General features: G+C 46.6%; 1 protein-coding gene and 1 long non-coding RNA gene across 3 annotated transcripts; both read right to left on the bottom strand.

The window, feature by feature from the left end:
* Positions 1 to 7,445: 7,445 nt before the first annotated feature.
* LOC137861053 (uncharacterized) lies at positions 7,446 to 9,191 on the bottom strand. The gene is made up of 2 exons (XR_011099342.1): positions 8,890 to 9,191; positions 7,446 to 8,526 (listed from the first exon to the last, which is right to left on the bottom strand). It is a non-coding gene; the product is annotated as an uncharacterized lncRNA (long non-coding RNA).
* Positions 9,192 to 12,537: 3,346 nt separating this feature from the next.
* On the bottom strand, positions 12,538 to 17,617 carry SUCNR1 (succinate receptor 1). 2 transcript variants are annotated; one of them, XM_068692013.1, is made up of 3 exons: positions 17,140 to 17,617; positions 16,459 to 16,500; positions 12,538 to 15,233 (listed from the first exon to the last, which is right to left on the bottom strand). In XM_068692013.1, exons 1-3 carry the CDS (start codon positions 17,140 to 17,142, stop codon positions 14,292 to 14,294), a joined length of 987 nt encoding a protein of 328 aa, XP_068548114.1. In that variant the 5' UTR covers positions 17,143 to 17,617; the 3' UTR covers positions 12,538 to 14,291. The 2 variants fall into 2 exon arrangements, with proteins under 2 accessions (XP_068548114.1, XP_068548115.1); XM_068692014.1 differs by lacking the exon at positions 16,459 to 16,500.
* Positions 17,618 to 19,308: the final 1,691 nt, after the last annotated feature.

Below are 19,308 nucleotides of genomic sequence, written 5' to 3'. Positions count from 1 at the left end.
TAAAGAAAGAAAAAAAAATTTTAGAAAGGTAATATATTTTTAAGCAGAGAAAAAATATATTATTAGATTTAAAGTTATGGTAATCTGAACTACATACATAATCTTTTTAATTCAGGCCTTTGTAGCAATGTACTATAACAGGATAATGTTTGTTTTTACTGGCTGCTACTTGCCCTGCAGAAATCAGGAGCCATTGTGCTCGTTCAGGAGGAGGATTTCCTCTAGTAAACTTGCCAGTACAAAAACAATCACACATTCCGATAGCTTTATTTGGTTATAAGAATGGTAAACTCGTAAGGCAGTATGAGCTATTCCATAGAAAAAGATTAGATGTAGGCAGCCCAAGGTTCACCCATTTAAAGTAACATCAGTTCGAAAGTTTCCATTAGCTGATTATAGGAAATAAGACATATTTATTTTCTTGGCTTTTTTTTTTTTTTTTTTTCTTAAAGGAAAAAAGAGAGTCCATTTTTTTTTCTAAAGCTAGCTTGCACCAGCTACCACAAGGCACATGGAAATGGCACATTTTAATGATTCACACATTTGAGTCATTTGCCTTATAAGCAGAGGATCGAGGTGTAACACAGCCCAAGCTCCCACGCGTGCATTCCCCTCGTAGCCTGCTGCAGACTGGCTCCTGGCTGGTAGTCTGGGTTACATTTGATTCCATACTTTCATTTACACAGGACATTTCTGAGCACTTCTGCTTGTAAACCAGCTTTACAGTATAGTATTTTTGCACATTATCTCACATTTGCTGCATCTGCAACAATTTATATGACTAGAAAAGGGAGACCTTGTAAAAGCTTATTGATTTGAATAAATATCTGAAGTACACTTCAGGGACCTGTTGCTGAAAAAGCAGAAGGAAGCAATATAGCACATCAAAGCACTCCTATTTCTAATTTTATATTAAATTTGATATTGAGATGCTTATTAAAGCAGTATTTTCCACTGCAAGATACACAGTATATAATTTTCTTTGAAGAAGTTCTAAACTTCTCTAAAAACCCTCTAACAGCTTGCTAATGCTTAGCATGCAGCTACACGTTTTATAACACACACTCCTATAGAATCCCTCTGAATGTATCTTAGCAAATCGCTATTAATCATACATAGCACGAATAAGTAGCAATCTTGTAAGCTGGATACAGTCCAATTACATTTTAATATTCACTCTATTAAGGAAAAAAAATCAGACTGAGTAGAAACCAGAGGAACCCCCTAACAAATCAGTGATGCTGCTCCGACGTACCTTACAGCGTGGAGCTGAGTGTTTCCCTGTTAGATCGACAACACGACAGTGTTACACCACGATGGGGCCTCAAAGCAGCCAAAACCCACGGGAACAATGGTCTGAGCTCCCAGGCAGTCTGCATGGTGCCCATCACAGCATCGCCCCAGTTCCTCAGACACCCCACTGCTGCTTCTCACCTTGCAAACTGAAACCCCTTAGGGAGAGCGGCTCTCTGCTAAGCTGACAAAGCCCAAGCCGTGCCTGTGGCTGCAGCTGGAGACATGCAGGCAGTCCTGTCCGCAGAGCCAGGAGCTGAGCCAAACACACTCCCCTCCCTCTTCACCCCTTCCACCCCACCAAACCCACGGGTGCAGCTCCCCAGCCTGCCCCTCACCCTCCGCCGCCTGCTCCAGGGCCCTGCACCAGGGCACCACCGGCATTTCCTGGCCATCACCCACCCAGGGTTCCCCAGTTCTCCGTGACACTCTCATAGCTCTTCTCTTGCTTCCTGAATTAGGGATTCTGAAGCTGAATTTTAACTTTATACTGCATAGTGTCACCTCAAAGGTATCATAGCCACCATACTATGTCAATCCTGGCACTCCGTAAATTCTGGGTTATGGACCAGTTAGAGTTTAACACCTTATGCTGTGAGAATGAATGCTGCACATGTGTACCACGTCTTTAAAATTCATGTGTCATTTAAAAAATATAATTCTCTACAGCTGAATTAGACAATGATTTAAAATAAATAATTTCAATCTGTTCCTGCTAACACACATGTAAGGCTCTGCAGTCTACAGAAATAAAATGAAAGCTAAATGTGAATGTTAAGCTTGAGCCTGGGGCAATATTTTCTCCCAGCTAATTTAGAAAACTATAAAGGTAATATTTTATTATGGAAAGAGTCGTGTGCTTTCACCACTAGCTTTACTGCTGTTGTTTTTTTGCTTAGTGCAGCTCTTTTCTAAACTTTCTCTCATGCAGTCTCATGGGCTGTATGTAACACCAGCTCTGGCTTCAGGTTCAACAGCCAACACGTGCCGCATTTCACCTCCTTTCTTTCCCTCGCGGAGGAAGAGAAGAGGTTTCTCATAGCAGGCTCCTGGATAACGACCCTGCCTGGAGGGCAGCCCCGGCAGAGCGTTCGCTGCAGACACTGCGGTGGGAGCGAGGGGAGCTGAGCAGCTCCAGGAACTTCACGGGAGCCTCATGACAGAAAGCAGCTACGGGCCTGGAAAGGAGCACAGCCTGGCAGGTGCAGAAGAACGAAGGAGGACGGGTAGAAGCAATTAGGAAAGCGAAACAACTGCACGGCCCTGGAGATTCTTTAAAAGCTGTATGTATATAAGGAGGCGGTGGAGAACAGCGTTACCTTGCAGGGGCGAGGGACTCATGTTCTGCTGGGCCCCGCTCAGCACGCACAGGATGCTCGGAGCCTCCACGTTCCCCAGCTCACAAACGCAGGTGGCATTTCTGAGCTTGGGACACACACACACAGCACACACACCTCCAGGGACAAGTATGCACTGTATGACACCAAACCAATGGTAAGAAAAGTCTACAGATGCACACATGTAAAAAGCCTTAAGGGAAGAAAAGAATTAATCTAATTATTACTACCAGGTATTTACATAAAGAATGGAAGGGATAACAACAGTAAGTAGCTGTTAAATGACCTGGTTAACAAAAGCTTGGTGGGTTCATTTTTCCGTCTCCTAAGGATCCCTTCTATAATGCTACTGGTTGTAACAGATGATATTAAAGGTCACATTGGCAACAATGGGTTTTTAAATCATGCTTTATTACAGTCCTCCAGTTACGATAATGCATTGTGGCCTGCCCTCCGCTGGGGCACGGTGGCATTCCAGCTCTGACTTCATTTAGAGCACAGTGAAGAATCGCAGTTTAATTTCGATGCAAAAAAAAAAAGACTTCACAAGGCTGATCTAAAAACACAGTAGCATGTTTCCAAATTTCAGGTATGAATGTTGGTAACTTCCTTCAACAATACTGAAATAAAAGGTGCTTTGCATTTATATGTCACTGACCCCTCATCTGTGTTTTTAGTATGTGACATGCGATTTGCTTATCTCATTCTAATCACTTGCCATCTGCTTAGGGATCTCCTTTGCTTCATTGCTGTCATGCTTTCAGAGTCACAAGGTAGTCTTGACAAAACAGGAGGAGACCATACACAGACCTTCAGAGTCTGTGGACAGAAATACATGCCTTTAAAAACGTCTGATTTACTCAACATCAACTACTCATACAAGCAAGAGTATTGCTCATGCTCATATGCTCATCAAGTGAATTTTTAGTCAATAGTTTCTAGCCTAATACTATTACTCAATTTTGTTTTTACATTTCATCATCTGCAAATTCAGTTTATTGAAGATCATGAAAATTTTCCCCACTTCCTGACCTCAGTGTTAGACAAGTCCAATAAAACTAATTTGTATGCCACAATGACTTCTTCCATTTGAAATTAGCTCAAAAGACAATTGTGTGGGTTTGTAAACATAGCAAACAAATTAAATTGGTACAGAAACCACACTCTCCTGCGAGCTTACACATCTGACATGCTGCAAGCATCACTGATTGCAAAGAAGTAAAACCACGTTCCAGAGATGAGCTTCACCCTTTCTCAGGAAAACCACATGGCCCTTGCTGCTGCCAGGCTGCCCACGAAACACTTCGCCCAGCCCAAAGGGCAGCTCTTGCTGCAGCCCCAGGGGAGAGGGCTGACTGATGGAAGCAAAGAGGCAAGTGTTAGGCTTGGGACAGGCTGAGTGGCATTCACCCTCTGCTCAAATGAATCAGTCTAAGTATTTAAATGTTTCATAGGGTAGACTCCCTTTTAGAAGAGATTACTCAAAGTCGAAGTAAATCCATGGAAATAAATACTCCTTTCTACTCTCTCTTTATCTGTGATAGTATCTTCCCAAGAAGCTATAATCTTACAGCCACTCATAGTTCAGGTGACAGTTTCTTATTACAGACATTATTTTCCAGTAGCTTTCACTATAACCTCCCCTCCCAGGCACAAGCATGACATTTAGCTTTGTCATCACTCGTCTGTGGAAGAGTTCCATGGGGATTTGGAGGAAGACAGCCAGTGACTTACAAAGCAGTGCAGCACGGACATTTCTTATTTTACATCAACTACAAGAGAGGAGGCATGGAAGCAATTGTAAAGCAGACAGCAGGAAACTGAGGCTGTCATTAAGAGACCAGTGTGCAAGTTAAATAATTATTGCATTGTTGTTGCAGTGGTGAGCATTTTCCTTAAACCTGTGCAGTTATACAACATGTATGTAATAAAATTACTCTTATTTCTTCATCTTCTAAGACACTGTGATATGCTGCAATAAGCAGAAGCCAATGTTTTAAAATAAACTGATGACACATCACTAAAAAGAAAAAGGTCAATAACCAAGGATGTTCTTAAGCAAGTTCACATGGTAAATCATGAAATGACCAATACATTAATAGCTCAATGCTTAATTTACTGATTTGGGCATTTATAATCCATTTTAAGCATTGGAAAATGAAATCCATTTGAGCTCAGATTTTTTTTTTCCAGATCCTGGATGCATTTGCTTTCACTAAAATCAATATTGTTATGAGGCTGCTGTTCATATATATAAGCTTATTCCAGCTCCAAGAAGATGTGAAACTGAACATAGCTTTTGTCCCATAAACTGCCACACAGATTGCTGGGAGCCTTGCAGCCCACTCTCACCAGAGGCTGAAGCACAAGCACATCGTATGAAAAACCTCGGTGTTAGAGTGGGAACTCAGGCACTTGGGCTGCACACAGCCGGCCGTGGAGCCTGCCTGGCCCTGCAAGGCCACCACCTGGCACAGACAGGTGGACAGATGGACAGACGGATGGATGGTTGGATATATGGATGGATGGATGGACAGACAGCTGCTCCTGGGCACATAAATTTATAAATATAAAATTTATATTAAATATTACAACAAAATGTTACATAAAGAAATGGCAGATTTCAGCACCGTATTCTGCCTGTGGAAAAAAACCCCAACTCTCCAAGAAGCATTCACATTAAAGCATTCTTTTCTTCCTAAACTGAGTGGAACATTCCATACAGCACAAATATTTTTAAGTCACCTTATGCCTATTGTAAAGGTTTGCTTTTCAAAGTACTTTAAGTGACCTTTTGACATAACTCAATATTGCATCTTTTAAATCACCAAAAGCTACACTTGTGCAGCTGCTCCAGCCTCTCCATTTCCCAGAAGCAAAGTAACCAGGCTGTAATCATCTCTGCTGATCCTCAACAGTCCTTTATTGTCAGTCTCTATAACCTGAATCTGGATCCTTAAGAATTATAACAGTTTTTAAACTTAGTGTTTTAATTTCTCAGCTTCACAAACAGGAAGCGTTACTCGTGTTAGCAAGTTAGCAATTTAAGTATGTCATTAGGCAACATCAAAGGGCAGGTTTTGATCTGTTAATATGAAATCATAACACATGGGATTAGCAAGATTTAGGTTATCTTGCTGTTAAATCAAGTTTTTTTCAGAGAGCAGTGTAGATAGAAGCTGGGTGCCCTTTTCAGAGCTATCCCCTCTATGCTCTCCTCTTTGCAGCACAGACATTTCACCATCTGCCCTTGCTGCTAAGCAGAAGCACGGAACCACTGCCATTTCTACACCACTTGCTCTAATCATTTCTGAGTCTAAAGCACTTAGATTTGCACAAGGCAAGCATCTGTAGATAACATCAAGAGAAAAGCCTGAGAGCAAACACCACTGAGCAGCCAATGTACCGAGAAGTGTTTGTATCGCATGTTTCTCCAACAGCAGCGAAGTTAACGGTGGCCGGCGGCTTTGAGAGCTGGCAGAGCTGCATCTAAACACGCTGCCTGACTGCTTGGGTGCCTTGTGGAAATCGAGCCCGTTCACAGCTTTCTGAGACTCCATACAGTGACAGAAAAGGCGGTGTCCAAGGTGCTTCCATGGCTCGGGCCAGCAGAATTCCTTCCTGGCCCCCCAGGTGCCCACACTGCCAGCCTCACACCCAGTGTTGCCCCCGCCCCGCTCACCCCACACCACAGCGTGGGGAGGTGGCACCGGGTGGCAAGGACGGGCCCTGCTGGGACACGGTGAGCCCTGGGGCCTCGCTGCGGGGCTCGGCAGGCAGCCTCTGCCGCGGTGCTGCTCCTGGTGTTCCTCGATGGATGTTGGCTTCAGCCGCTTAGCAGCGAGCATTAATCTCTGGTCCTTTTCATTCGCTACAAGCCCGTTTTATTTGAAGTTGCTTAATGCTGTGATGTAGCGTTGGAAGACTAATGGCTTTACAGTTTCCACCACATTTGCCTCAGGAAGACATTAAGGAGAGGATGCTGTGAAAGGAGCCATCTGAGCTTTCATGCATCAAAATCGTGATTCAGCCAGCACCAAGCATTAGCGGGAAGCCACGGACGGCCTGTATTCCCACCCCACGTCTGCTTCCACAGCACCACGCCTCAAACCCACCCACCTGTGGGACAGGCAGCATCCTGCTGAAGGCCGTTTCTTTTACACTGCCACATGAGCACTGCGTGTGTTTGCCCATAGCTAGACAAACCCGACCGAGCCACACTGCTTCTCTGCAGTAACTCCTGCATGTCCTGGAGCCGAGGGGCTGCAGTGGGGCCCCCATTCCTGTGGTGCAGCCACCCCACAGCTGACCCCGCAGTAGCGGGCTCCCCACAGCACAGCTTGGATGGAAAAGCTGGATTTGGTTTTTGTAGTTTCAGGTTTGAAGCTTTTCAAAAAGGAGGGCTATGCATGGCCACAGCCTTTCTCCTTCCTTGCGAGGTTAACGGTTGAACTTTATGATCTTAGAGGTCTTTCCCAACCTAACTGGTTCTGTAATTCTTCCCACCAGCAAGAATAAATCCAGCTGGCAGCAGGTGGGACCCTTCATTCGCTTCTCAACAATACTTGCCAAAACAAAGCAAGTGCCTAGAAAGGACAAAGATATCCTAAAATCACACCTTACAGTAGCTGAGAGGGCACAATTTATTTAAAAAGTCCCCCTGCAAGTTGCTGAACTGCTTTTCTTTACCAAAAGAATTATTTCAACTGGAAGCTTATTTGTGAGACTCTGTCCTGCAATTCTTGCATGAACACATCAGGAAGTGAAGTAACAGTGCAGAAATGCATAATCTGAGAATAACTTGAAACAAAAACAGCAGTTAAAAGTTCAGCTTTACTTATATGGACTAGCATCAAGACAAGACATAGAAAAGTAAAAACATTAAGCCTAGCCTTGCGGCCTCCTTGCCTGTGACATCGTCCATGTGCAACATCTTATCCTCAGGGTGAAAGTTAAGTAGCTAGGTCAGACCCTGGTGTTCCTGATGACTTGCTGTAAAGCTGTTTTGAACAAATAAATAAAAATGTAAGTATTTAAGTGTGATTTACCGCACACTTCATATGCCATTCTTGGACCTTGGGGTACTGTTGAGGTGATAAACAAATAAAAGAGTGCATTTGGCTGGCTTTCAGGCTCTTAAAGAATTAAGTTCCTCCTGGGCTTCACAAGGAGTATTTAGCTTAAATACTTTTAGAAAGCGTGAATCAAACTGAAAGTAAGCAAAAGTCAAGTGAATTAATATCTCTGTCTCTGTAGAGGTCAGCAATTAAAAAATGGGCTGGCTGCACCAGCTGAGCCATGAGGGGCACGGTGCTGACCCTCGCCAGCAGCGAGGTCTGAGAGGTCAGCTTCCAGACCTGTCCCCAGCTCCGCAGGCAGCCGGCCTTCACCTGGCCCAGCACTAAATCCCCAGCCACTTCGGGCATCCCATCCTTCTGCAAAGCTGGCCTCGTGAGGGACACTGCTGGAACAGCACGGCGGTGCTCTGCTCCTTCTGCCCCACCACACGTGCCAGTGGCAGTGGGCACAGCTCGACCTGCAGCTGAGCGGGGCCACGGCCCTGCTGCTGCTGGCCCCTGGGGACGGGCAGCACCCCAGCACCGCCACCGCCACCACCACATCACCTGGAAGTGGGGCACAGCCCACTGAAATACCCCTCCCAAAGTGCCTGCCCCAGTCTGCACAAGAAGCATGTTTGGCTGTTACAACAAAACTGGTTTCATTCTCTTCTGCCACTCAACAAGTCGGACGTGCTGGTCTTCCAGGAGTCTGCTCCTCCGTGCAGCCACAGCTCCACTCGTCACCTCGCAGCCCTGGTGGCCGCCTTGCCAGTGCTGTCCCTCCACCGCTGTGCTTTTACCTTCAGCACCGTGAGCTGCAGGGGGGCTGAGGTTTGCTAGGGTTGAAAAAAAAAAGTACATTTGTACATTTTTCAGGCATCTGCTCTGATGGTGGTTTTGGAGTCAAGCTATCGTTTCCCCCGCCCTGCAGCCCCCGTGACCGGGACCAGATATGCCCCCCAAGGCAGACCCCGCTCGCTCCTTCCACGCTGCCACAGCGCCAGCCAGCGCAGCGAGCCCGCGAGTCCCAAGGCAGGGCCCAGCCCAGGCCGCTCCCTTCCCGTTTTGGAGAGCCGAGTGTCCCCGGCTCGCGGAGCTGACTCCTTGCTGGCACCGGCCTCGCTCACTGCACGGAACATTTATTTTTAGGTCGCTGACCGCCATTAAAACATACTTGGACTATTTTCAGTCTGACTCACCACTGAATCGCTGTTCTTCTGGAGGCCAAGCTCTGTCCCCACCCAAAGTGAAGGAAGGCAAAACAAAACGAAACGAAAAGAACTGGACCAGGACCAAAGCCCTTCAAACGAGCCTCCAGCCGCACCAGCGCTGTGCCCAGAGCGGGGTCAGAGGCACCCAGGGAGGGCCCACAGCCCCAGCACGGCCACCGTGGCAGCAGGGGCGACTCGCGCTGCTCGGCCCCATGTCCACAGCACCCCCATCACGGTCCCCACCTGAGCTGCCAGAGGCTGCCCACGGCCCCTCTGCCACGTACCCACAGCAGAAGGCACGGCAGCTGTCCCGCCTGGTGGCTGGGGCACTGGATGGCCAGAGGCCGGTGTCACCGTTTGTCCCCTCACACAGCCCCAGCAGCGGGTGGGTGCTGCCGCCCATGGCTCCCTCCCGCACATCGCTCCTCCAGCAATGGTTCGGTTTTTAACTCAAATGGGTTCGTTTTTTAACTCAAATTCGTCTGTTAACTGCTCAGAATAATTAAACGGAGACCACGCACACATACACTGCTTTAGGATGGAGACATTAGTCTTAGCACCATGAGTAGGAGGGGGGATGAAGCCCTCAGCACCAGGGGACGGCTGACACATGGCCCCGAGGCAGGGCAGCACATGCAGAGCTCCCCACCTGGCCTGTAGGGTGAGACACGGTCATTCGCGAAGGGCATTGAGCTCTGCCCTTCGAAAAACACAAATGTGCATCTGCAGAGAGTAACTGTATAGGGAGGGAAAAATTCTCCTCATATATTAGCCTTTTCGGAAAGACACTTTCATGTTTTCTAGTCAAATGCCCTTTATTATTTCATTTTTGCTATTATTAACTTAAAGACAAGAAGCACCATAGTAAGACGTCCAATGATCAGAATTTTCACTAATTGGCTGGGGAAGATGGAAGTAGTTGGGGATTTTTGACATGCTGCTTAACCCACAGTAGGAAGCGGGATTATCTCAGCAAGAGAAAGGGACCAGAGCCTAAGGGGTCACAAAATTACCTGAGGTGCCTGGGCTTTGTCTAGGAGCACCTAAGCTAAACAGAAAATACTTTTGCCAAGTCTGAGAAAATGGTCAGCGTCTGCAGCAGCATCAGAAATCAAAACAGGCTAAGTGGAGCCAGCTGTGGCCACTCATGCAATATTCAGTTTAGGCTAGACAGGACAAAAGCTGCAAATGGGCACAACATTGAAATATCAGGGTTAGAATTCATATGCTTTGTTAATCAGTATCACCTAATCAAGGTAAGAACAGACTCAGAAATAGAGCTCCACTGGAATAGTGTTTAAATATTCACTTGAAATACCTAAAAGCTAAAGCAACTCACCTGTCCCAGTCTCAGTCCCAGTCCCGGGGGAGCAGTACCCCACTGCTGCCAGAGGTTGGTTGGCTCTTGGTCAGCTCCAAGAAAGCTCGGGACCTGTTTGGTTTTGCTTACCTGAACTGCTTCACCCCAATGGGAAGTGCAGAGCCACCTGTCCTGAAGCACGGCTGGCTAACAAATGCCATCCAAATTCCTCTCCAGGTTTCTTCAGCTCTGTCACTCACAGAGGCGCCTTGCCCCATGTTGTCCCAAAGCCAGCTCTCACCGAGCTCCGCAGCCCGCGGGGGGCCATGAGCCCAGCTCTCGTGCAGGGGGCAGCGGCGCTCTCCTGGGGAGGCCTGTGGGACCTGCTCCAGGAGCTGCAGGCAGAATAGATCCACAGGTAAGGTGCATCCTTAAAACGTTATTGGTGTCTCAATGGAGAAATACCATTTTCCTAATTTAACAAAGATTTATAACTGGAAGAACAAATCCAGAAGTGGAGAACTACAGCAGTATCAAAAAAGTGCATTAACCATATGGAAGTGGCTGCATTCAATCATAAAAATTATTCACTTGTGTTCAGTTGCACAGACTTTAGCAATATAATTGTGAGACTATTGAACTTTATTCCCTCTTGCTTTTGCTCTAAGTCCAGTCAAGCCTGCTGCAATGCTGTTTCCAGCCACAGGAGAGCACAAAGATCTCGCTCTCTGGGAAGGAGCTGAGCAGACCAGGCAGCGGGCGCTGGAGCCCAGCCTGCGTCCTGCAGCCAGCCTGCTCTGAGCCGGGGCGAGCCTGCACGAGGTTCGCTCACTGCGCTACGCGAGCTTTCCCTTGGATCCACGGTTTAACACGATTATTGCCATCTCTTCTGTCCCCTATGCGTCTAATATTAGCGATGTGCATAGCACAAATGTTCTCTGCCAGATTTTCCTTCTAGTAAGAACAGTCCATTCTGCTCAAGATGTATAATTCATTGTTCACTTTCATTCTAAACAAAACAATTCTAAAACTTAGTTATATAAATAACATTTTGTTTGTTTGGCTATATGTTTTTATGCCTACTTCTTCGCATGCAGTGAAGTGAGACTTGCCATTCATCGTTACTGTCGATATGCTACTCTGACCTCACCAGTCTGCCTTGAGCAGGAGGCTGCTTTAGGCTAGCTCCTGACGTCCTATTATAGCATACTTTCACATTATGAGGTGGAAAACATTTCCTGGGATTAAACAAAAGCTAGTTGCTTTTGTACAAAAACAAAACAAAACCAAAACAAATTAAAAAAAAAAAAAGGTGCAATATATATATTTAAAAAAAAAGCACAACAACAAATACCTGTCCTGAGAAATCTCAGAAGATGCCAGTTTTACATACGGCCTGGATCTGTGAATGCTACAAACCTGTACCATAAATAGTGCTGGGAAAGGCAGTTTTCAAAAGCATTGAAATGTATAACCCTGATTTTCAGAAGTTTTGGGGTGCCAGTCACAACACACAGGCTGCCGGGGGAGCTCCATCGCCGCCAGCTGGGCTGCTCGGAGCCAGCACCCAGCCCTCAGGTCACCCACCTCCCGCAGCTACACAAGTCAAAAGGTGATTCTCTGAGAGGTGTTCCAGCGTCACGGGCACTGTTGTGAGTTTTTTTCCCCAGAAGAAAATTCAATACATTTAACCCTAAAAATGGAATACTTAACCCAGTCGTGGATGTTCTGGTCATAGCTTCCTTTGTTCCAGGCTGGGGCTTTATAACGGCACCCTCAGCTGAAAAATTACTACTTAGTGGTATGTACAATGGTCCTTAAAAAAAAATAAACAGGAAATATTTGTAATGGAAATCCAAGTGGAGCCTTATCTATCCCAAGCCATGCTGTCATAACACACGATGGATCTTTTTTCCATCACTGACAGAGCAATTTAGAGATTTGTGTGTGCAGATTTGTTGCACGGCATACAAACAAAGAACATTTTAAGCTCATTTCCTCCTAGTCAAAACGCAGGTTAACAACTTGCCACACACCTGGGTTCCAGGGCAAAGGGTAGGAACAAGGTGGGAGCCGATAGCTGGGCACCGCTTCCCCGGGGCAGGCTGTCCCCTGGGCAGGGATGGGGACACTGCAGGGAACGGGCACAGGGTGAGGCCGACCCCAGCACCGCACCCGCTGCAGTCAGCTGGACCCTGCAGCACCCCTGGGCTCCTGCAGGCAGCTGGGTGCCCAGTCCCTGATCTTCCCCCCCCATCTCTCCCCCATTTAGCTGAACAGGGAAACTGCAGACATAATCGGCTAATGGACATCAACAGCAATAGCACAAAGGAGGCTTCTGTTTTTTAACAGGGTGCAGAGTTTATTATCAGGCAGTTGTCAACGAAACATTTGCACATAACTGACACGCTGGAAGCCAGAAATGAAGTTGTCTCTGATACGAGGATGGCTGGGGGGTCTCCCTTTGTGCCCACAGGTGTGGCAGCACCGCCGGCACCCCAGGCTGTGCTGGGAGGAGGGGGCTGCCCGTGCCCCGTGCCCATGCCAGGCCCTTCCCACGCTGCCAGTACTGCTGTGATGGGCCCACGCCGTGCCCCTCTCATGATGGAAGAGTGGAAGTCACCAAAATAGCACATCCATGATGCCACCAGCACAGATCCAGCAAAGCAACAGGGTCCACAAGTGCGTTTTCACTTCATGTGCAAACACTGCATAAAACACGTTCTTCACTTCTCTTCCCCCTTTTGTTTTTTTCCAGTCGTCATTCATTTCACACGTTGCTGGTTTTCTTTACACTTTGATTGCATCAGTCTCTTCAGTATCTGTTTTCTCTCTGGTAGATTTCCTGTAATACTTTTAGCATTTGCTCCGCCTCCCCCCCAGCCCTGCCCAGACAAGAGCAGCTGTATTCACAAAAGCAAACATCCCATGCTCTGACCGTTTCATAGCTTTTTTCACCCCTTGTATTTGAAAGCAGGTCAGTCACTGGACAGCAAGTTTCTACTGCTTTTCTTCTTCCCCACTGCAATGATTTTGCAGGGATACCAGGCAGAGAACTGGCTCCGCATCAGCTTCCATTTCATTACTGGAACAGTTAACGGAGTCCTAAGCGTGAGGTCCAAGCACTGCTCCGAGCTGTACGTTCTGCTCTCACTTAGAGGTAATTACATTGAAGTTAAGTAAATCTATACTTTGACTTTAAAGCTAGATTCAGCTTGAAGAAGTAAAAATAAGAAAATGTATTGTTTTACATCTTAACTAAGAGTTGCCTTTTTGCATCGCTGGGACCTCAACACCAGCCACCGCTGGCATTTTGGCAGTCCCTGCTGGCAGTGCGAAGGAACCTGCCTGCGTGCACACACAGCATCACAGCCTCAGCGCTTCCATGAAATGCCTCTAAGTCCAGCAGCCAAATCTTATGGCTCTGCACCCCTTGCCATCATCACAAATGGAAATAGCAACCTGGTCACCACCAACAAAACTGGCAACACCAACAAAAACTCCACCTAGCTGTTTGCATATCCTCCTTTCTTGCCACATCCTAGATGCAAGCCCAAACCAACCAGAAGCATAAAGTGGCTCAGCTTTTTATTCAGAAAAGTAAACCTCCCATGAGCTGCAGAGTTTGCAGAGGGGGCAAGGAAATCACTTATGCAAACAAAACTCAACACTGAGCCCCAGTCAGCGTTGAGCCAATATCATTGCTTCCAGGACATTTTATCCAAGTCTAGGTCCAGTTCAGCATCAACTTATGGGTCACAAAGAATCTGTAATTGAACAATTTTTTCCTCTAAGAAATGCCACAATGATATTTTATTTGGAATATTAATAGACCACAGTGTACTCTGTTATGAGAGTACCGTGTCCTGCTGTCTGTTGTCATTGACATTACTTCTGTCCTACTGAAATTAAATTAGCAGCAGGAGGTTTGCTGTACACTAAGGTAACAAGTGCATTTAGAGAAACACAATCAGCTTGTGCATATTCTATAGTCTAAATACAGCTATCTACAGAAATTGCACTGTACATTGGTGAAAATTCTCCCAGTTTTCCTCCCCTGTCTCCCAGCATGAGAGTTCTCCTTACTAGTTCATTTGCTGGGGGTTGTGAACCTGGTCAGGAGCTGCATTACTTTTGCCATCAGCATCTCTCTGAAGTGGTCACCCATTAAGAAATAAAAAACAGGATTAATGGCACTATTTAAAAATGCAATGGGTCTTGTGACAATGTAAATGTCTTTGATGATGTTCTGTGTGCATGCAGACATATTCAAGGCTGGTATTCGGGAAGCAATTCGGACATTGCGCATTATGTGATAGGGAGCAAAAAGCAATGAAAAGGTGGCCAGTGCGAGAATGACTAAGGTAAGGGGTTTTTCAAGTGTCAAGAAAGAACTGATTTGCTCTCTCCACTTTTTGAGAAAAAGAAACATCTTCACATAGAAAAAGCACATAATAGAAAGAGGGATGAGGAACCCAAAGATAGTCAGAAACATACTATAGATAAGGCTTTTTCCAGGGTCTCCAGAACTTGCATAATCTAGACAATTATCGGTACTCTTTTCGGTGTCCAGGAAAGCCATCAATGGCAACAGTTCCAATATCACCAAGATCCATACGGCAATACACACGATAAAGGCTGTTTTCTTCTTCTGCAGAATATGTTCTCTGAAAGGATATTTTATGAGCAGGTACCTGTCAATACTGACGACAGTAAGGAAAAGGATGCTGGTGTACAGGTTTGCATGCAACAGGAACCTGTTGCTATAGCACAGCATGTTCGACTCTACCCAGTAGCCTCTGGAGTAGCCGTTCACAAGCACTGGTAATGTACACAGAAACAATAAATCTGATAATGATAAATTAAACAGGTAGATGTTGCCACTTTTCCAGTCTTTCAGGCAGAAAATATAGCCAAGCACCACAATACTGTTTCCAATGAAGCCTAAAATGAACTCAAGGCTATACATGGTGGAAAGATAATACTTTTCTAGGGTTTCGCTGATCTCACATCTGCCTGTGTTGTTCACAGCCTGGAAAATCAAAACAAAACAAAACATTGCATTGTAAAAAATCATTGCATTGTCATTTTTATATTGTTGCTGCAATAGGTGAATATAACGCACTGCTTCCTTACAGCTTGGATGGTAACTAGATGTTTGAACTTGAAGAACATGCCTTATGCACAGAAGATTTCTACTTCCAGCTACTGACCAGGGCTACCAAACAGTTTGTGTGAGCAAAAAAACTGCACAAGGATACTGAGGTAAGAACATAACCTGGAGGCATCTGCTGCAGCACAACAGCTCGGCCAGGCTCAAGCAGGAGCAGAGGCTGGTGAGGCTTACCAGCCAGCAGCTCGTCACAGCCCTTGCTGAAAGTCATCTCTTACTCAACTTCCGACCTGTGGCCTCCTCTCTCATCACTAAGCAGAAGTCCACTTTCCAGAAGAATAAAGAATGAGCTCATTGGCAGCAGCACGGCTAAGCTCTGACAATATTTCTCAGAATTTAGAAACTGTTTATTAGATCTATTGAGCCATTCATTATGTACTTCGTATGTTTTTGTTGGTAACTCAGCACCAGAATGGCACAGGAGACGTGCAGCTGAAGCACGCGTCCCCTGCATTGCGACAGGAGATCTGAGCCATCCCTGTGGAAAGAGGGCGTTTCTGCTCCTGGGGCTTTACAACTCTTTTCTCATATCTTTCTACAAAAAGCCCTTTCAAGAATGGATGGTTAAACTACAGCTGATGAGTAATAGTTGATATGAAAGCTACTGTGGTTAACAGGACAATACAGTGAAGTCCAGGATAAAAATTTTGCTTTGAAAGAGTTTTAAGTTATTTTTGATGGGAAAACACCATGTATGATTTATTCAATCACAATTAATAACTTCTGCTAAAACCCTCTGCAAAGAAAACGAAATCCTGGGTAACTCAAGTGCTGTGCCCAGCGCATGGCGAAGCGCCCCGCGTCCCTCCCCACTGCACGCAATGGGGCACAGCCGAGCCCCGAGCCCCTGCTCTGCTGCCACACCCCTGACAAAAAGCTTTGTCTTTTTGCTCGGAAGGAACACAGTCAGCGAGTAAAAAGGAGCATAGATTCCTAGGAAGCTGCACCGCGTGTCAGTTTGCTTGAGGAAAAAAATTGTTTCTTTTTTAAGGTTGGCTAAACGAATGCTTTCATTTCAAAGAAGCAGAGCAGAATCGCAGGTGCTCACTACCCTTCCTCCTCAGGTCAATGCACACATACTCACCTGCAGCGGTGTTACAAGAGGATGATAAGCAAGAGCCTTCTGCTAAAACATCAGCAAAACAATTAGAAAGCAGGGGAAAACAAAATGTTAGAAAAAAAGGAAAAAAAAAAAAAGATTAGAGCTGAAATCAAGCAAAGTTGCAGCTCTGAATGAGCACCAGTGTGACTGCTGCAAAATCTGCTTAAGCTAGGATAATGACATGATCTGCATAGAACAAGACTTTTCAAAGTTGTTCTGGTGCCTAGAGTATAACTGAAACCACAGGTCCTGTGATCTGCCTTTAGAATAAGTACAGCACACAGAAAACTTCATAAAGCTACAAGCAGCAAAAGCCCGCACTTTCACAGCATCCCTCCAGCAGCAGAACCCCTGCAGCCACCAGCGCTCCCTGGGCTCCCACAAGCTCACCAGCAGCCTCGCACCCAGCCCTGGCTCATCAGAGCCCTGCGAAGGCGCACCAGACTTCAGCACCAGCTTAGTTATAGAAATGACAGCGCAGTCATCGGCATTTTAAATGCAAGCAATTAGAAAGTCAGTGTATTGACTGACACATTGATGTAGGTGGCTGTTAAAGACGGGCCAGACAACTTCCAAGCAGTAAGCGTGAGGTAGCACAAGAACTCCCTCGGCAGCGGTCTGGCCACAGGAGCACAGCAGCTGAGGGCACGGCGCGCAGCTTACCATGCCGAGGGCTGATCCCCGCGTCCTGACAAGCACGCGCTGACCATGCCTTGGGTCTGTTGGATCACTGGAGCGCAGCACCGCATAGCTGCTTTAGCCTCGTTTGCATATGATTCAGTCATTAATGAGTCACGGCCAAGGAGCAATTTGTTTGGCTAAGCAGCGCCCAGGGGCAGCTTCAGCGGGAGGAAGGCGCTGCAAATTTGCGGAGCCAAGAGGAACAGACGAGCACTTCCTCCTCACAGGCCCCATCAGAGCTGCCCGCAGCTCGGCAGCGCTGAGGCAGAGCTGCCGCCGGGGCTGTGCCACCAGGAGCACCTGCGGGAGGCCCGAGCCACTAATGTGATTTCGGCTGACACAATCCTGGCTTGGGCTCATCCCGGACCAGGGGTCAGGATCCGAGGTCCCCAGGCCTTGCTCCAGTGGGCCAGCCTCGTGCGAGCCCCTCGTGCACTGCAGCTCCCAGCGAAGGCGAGGGGAGCACACGGCTGCTCACAACACACCTGGAGCCTCACGGAGGCTTCAGGAGGGTAAATCCCAGTGTCTGGCCTCCTGATCAACTTCAGCATCCCAGAGAGCAGCAGAACAGGCAGGGCTTCTGCCTTTTGAGATCAATGCAACAGGTGCAATAGCTCAGTGGGGCTCAACAGCTAGCGAGCCAACTCAGATGTTTTAATTATATTAAGCATCGTGCTAATGAAAAACACCTGGGTTTTATACAGTAATACATCTTAACTTTTCCCTTTTAGCTCTGTCTCCTCCTCTACTGACACCTTGGTCACAACAGATTTAGAGCTGTTCAGAATATTGAGAACAACTTCTGTAATAAGCATGTTCATCCAGCATGCCATGGCAAGTTGTGGTTTATTCTTTTTCTGCTAAAAAACCTTTGCATGAAGCAACTGAACAAAATATTCAGTGAAAGTGGTTACAGTGAAAATAGCATCACACGGCCAGAATACCAGCTGTGCACATGGTGTGCTTCTAGGGCACCCAGACAGACCTGTGCTTCTTTGATAAGGTTTCCAACATGGGTAGTAAAGAGACTTTAATCTCACAATGTTGCCGCAAGTCTGGTACCTCTAAATACTCGGGCAACCAGTAAGTGACCGCTCTAACCTTGAAGAGATCCAGGCCTGGAAGGGAAGAGAGAGATCATTTGGGGTGAGGTAGCCTAGAGGTGCAAGGAGCAAGCACGAGCCATCCCAAAGCACTCTTGCAGCCCGGTGAGCGTGCACCACGGTGTCCCGTGGGGAATTGGCAGCAGGGGCCCAGGCCTGGATGCAAAACTCACTGACCTGGCATGAGGGAGACACATCACTCAGCTAGGAGCCCTCATTCCCAGAGCCTTGTACAGCAGTCGGCTGAGAGTGTCCTCGGTACAAACCTTTTCACTGAGAAACAACCTGCTGCAATCATCACCAAGTCAAAAAGCAATCCACCCCTAGTTATTACAGATGTACATGGTGTTTCTCGGGCAAGCTGCTGAAATGTTGCTTCCAGAGATTTAATCCTACAGCTCCCAGTCACTCTAAAGCAAACCTTCAGAAACTGATGGGCATTTAGTCAGTGATGAGGGCAGACTCGGGCTGTAAGTTAATGCTATGCTTTAAATTCATTGGATTCTTTAGCGTCCTGGAGGCCTTAAAGAAGAAAGTCAGGCCCATTTGTTGTCATTAAATACCCATTAGCTGGTTTATATTAAGACTGAGGCCTATCAAACGAGCCATGCATATTTAATGGTTTATTATGATGAATTTGCATTTGACTCACTGGAATGCGTCATTAAGGCTGACCTTGAGTGAAATGTGGTGCCTCTCCTGCAGAGGCTTTTAAACAGGAGATGCTCATCCCCACTCAGGATTTGTCCCAGGAAGGAAAACAGAGCAGGGAATTTTCTTTCAGGCTATAAATTAATACTGCGGGCAATAAATTTATACCATGCTCTGACTACTAGGAAGCCACAGAAGAGAGCTTTGTGATAACAAGTGCAGTGCCAATGGGCCAGCAACGTGTGTTGCTGCTGCACGCCAGCCCACACAGCACTGGGCAGAGCCTGGAAAGTGTAGCAGCCTAGTACTGCTCCTACCTGTGTGCAAAGAACGGGTAGGATAAGGTGTTTACTTCTGTTTATTTGTCACTTACTTGCGTTAGCCCAGCAGCACTGGG

The sequence above is a fragment of the Anas acuta genome, chromosome 9 (genome assembly GCF_963932015.1).
Source record: "Anas acuta chromosome 9, bAnaAcu1.1, whole genome shotgun sequence".
NCBI classification, from domain to species: Eukaryota; Metazoa; Chordata; class Aves; order Anseriformes; family Anatidae; genus Anas; species Anas acuta.
This window is presented reverse-complemented; position numbering and strand designations above follow the sequence as displayed.

What these genes read in the sequence shown, in the direction of transcription:
- SUCNR1 (XM_068692013.1), bottom strand. An exon ending in CTCTTGTAACACCGCTGCAG is followed by an intron (nt 15,234 to 16,458) that starts GTGAGTATGTGT and finishes TTGATTTTCCAG; the next exon opens with GCTGTGAACAACACAGGCAG.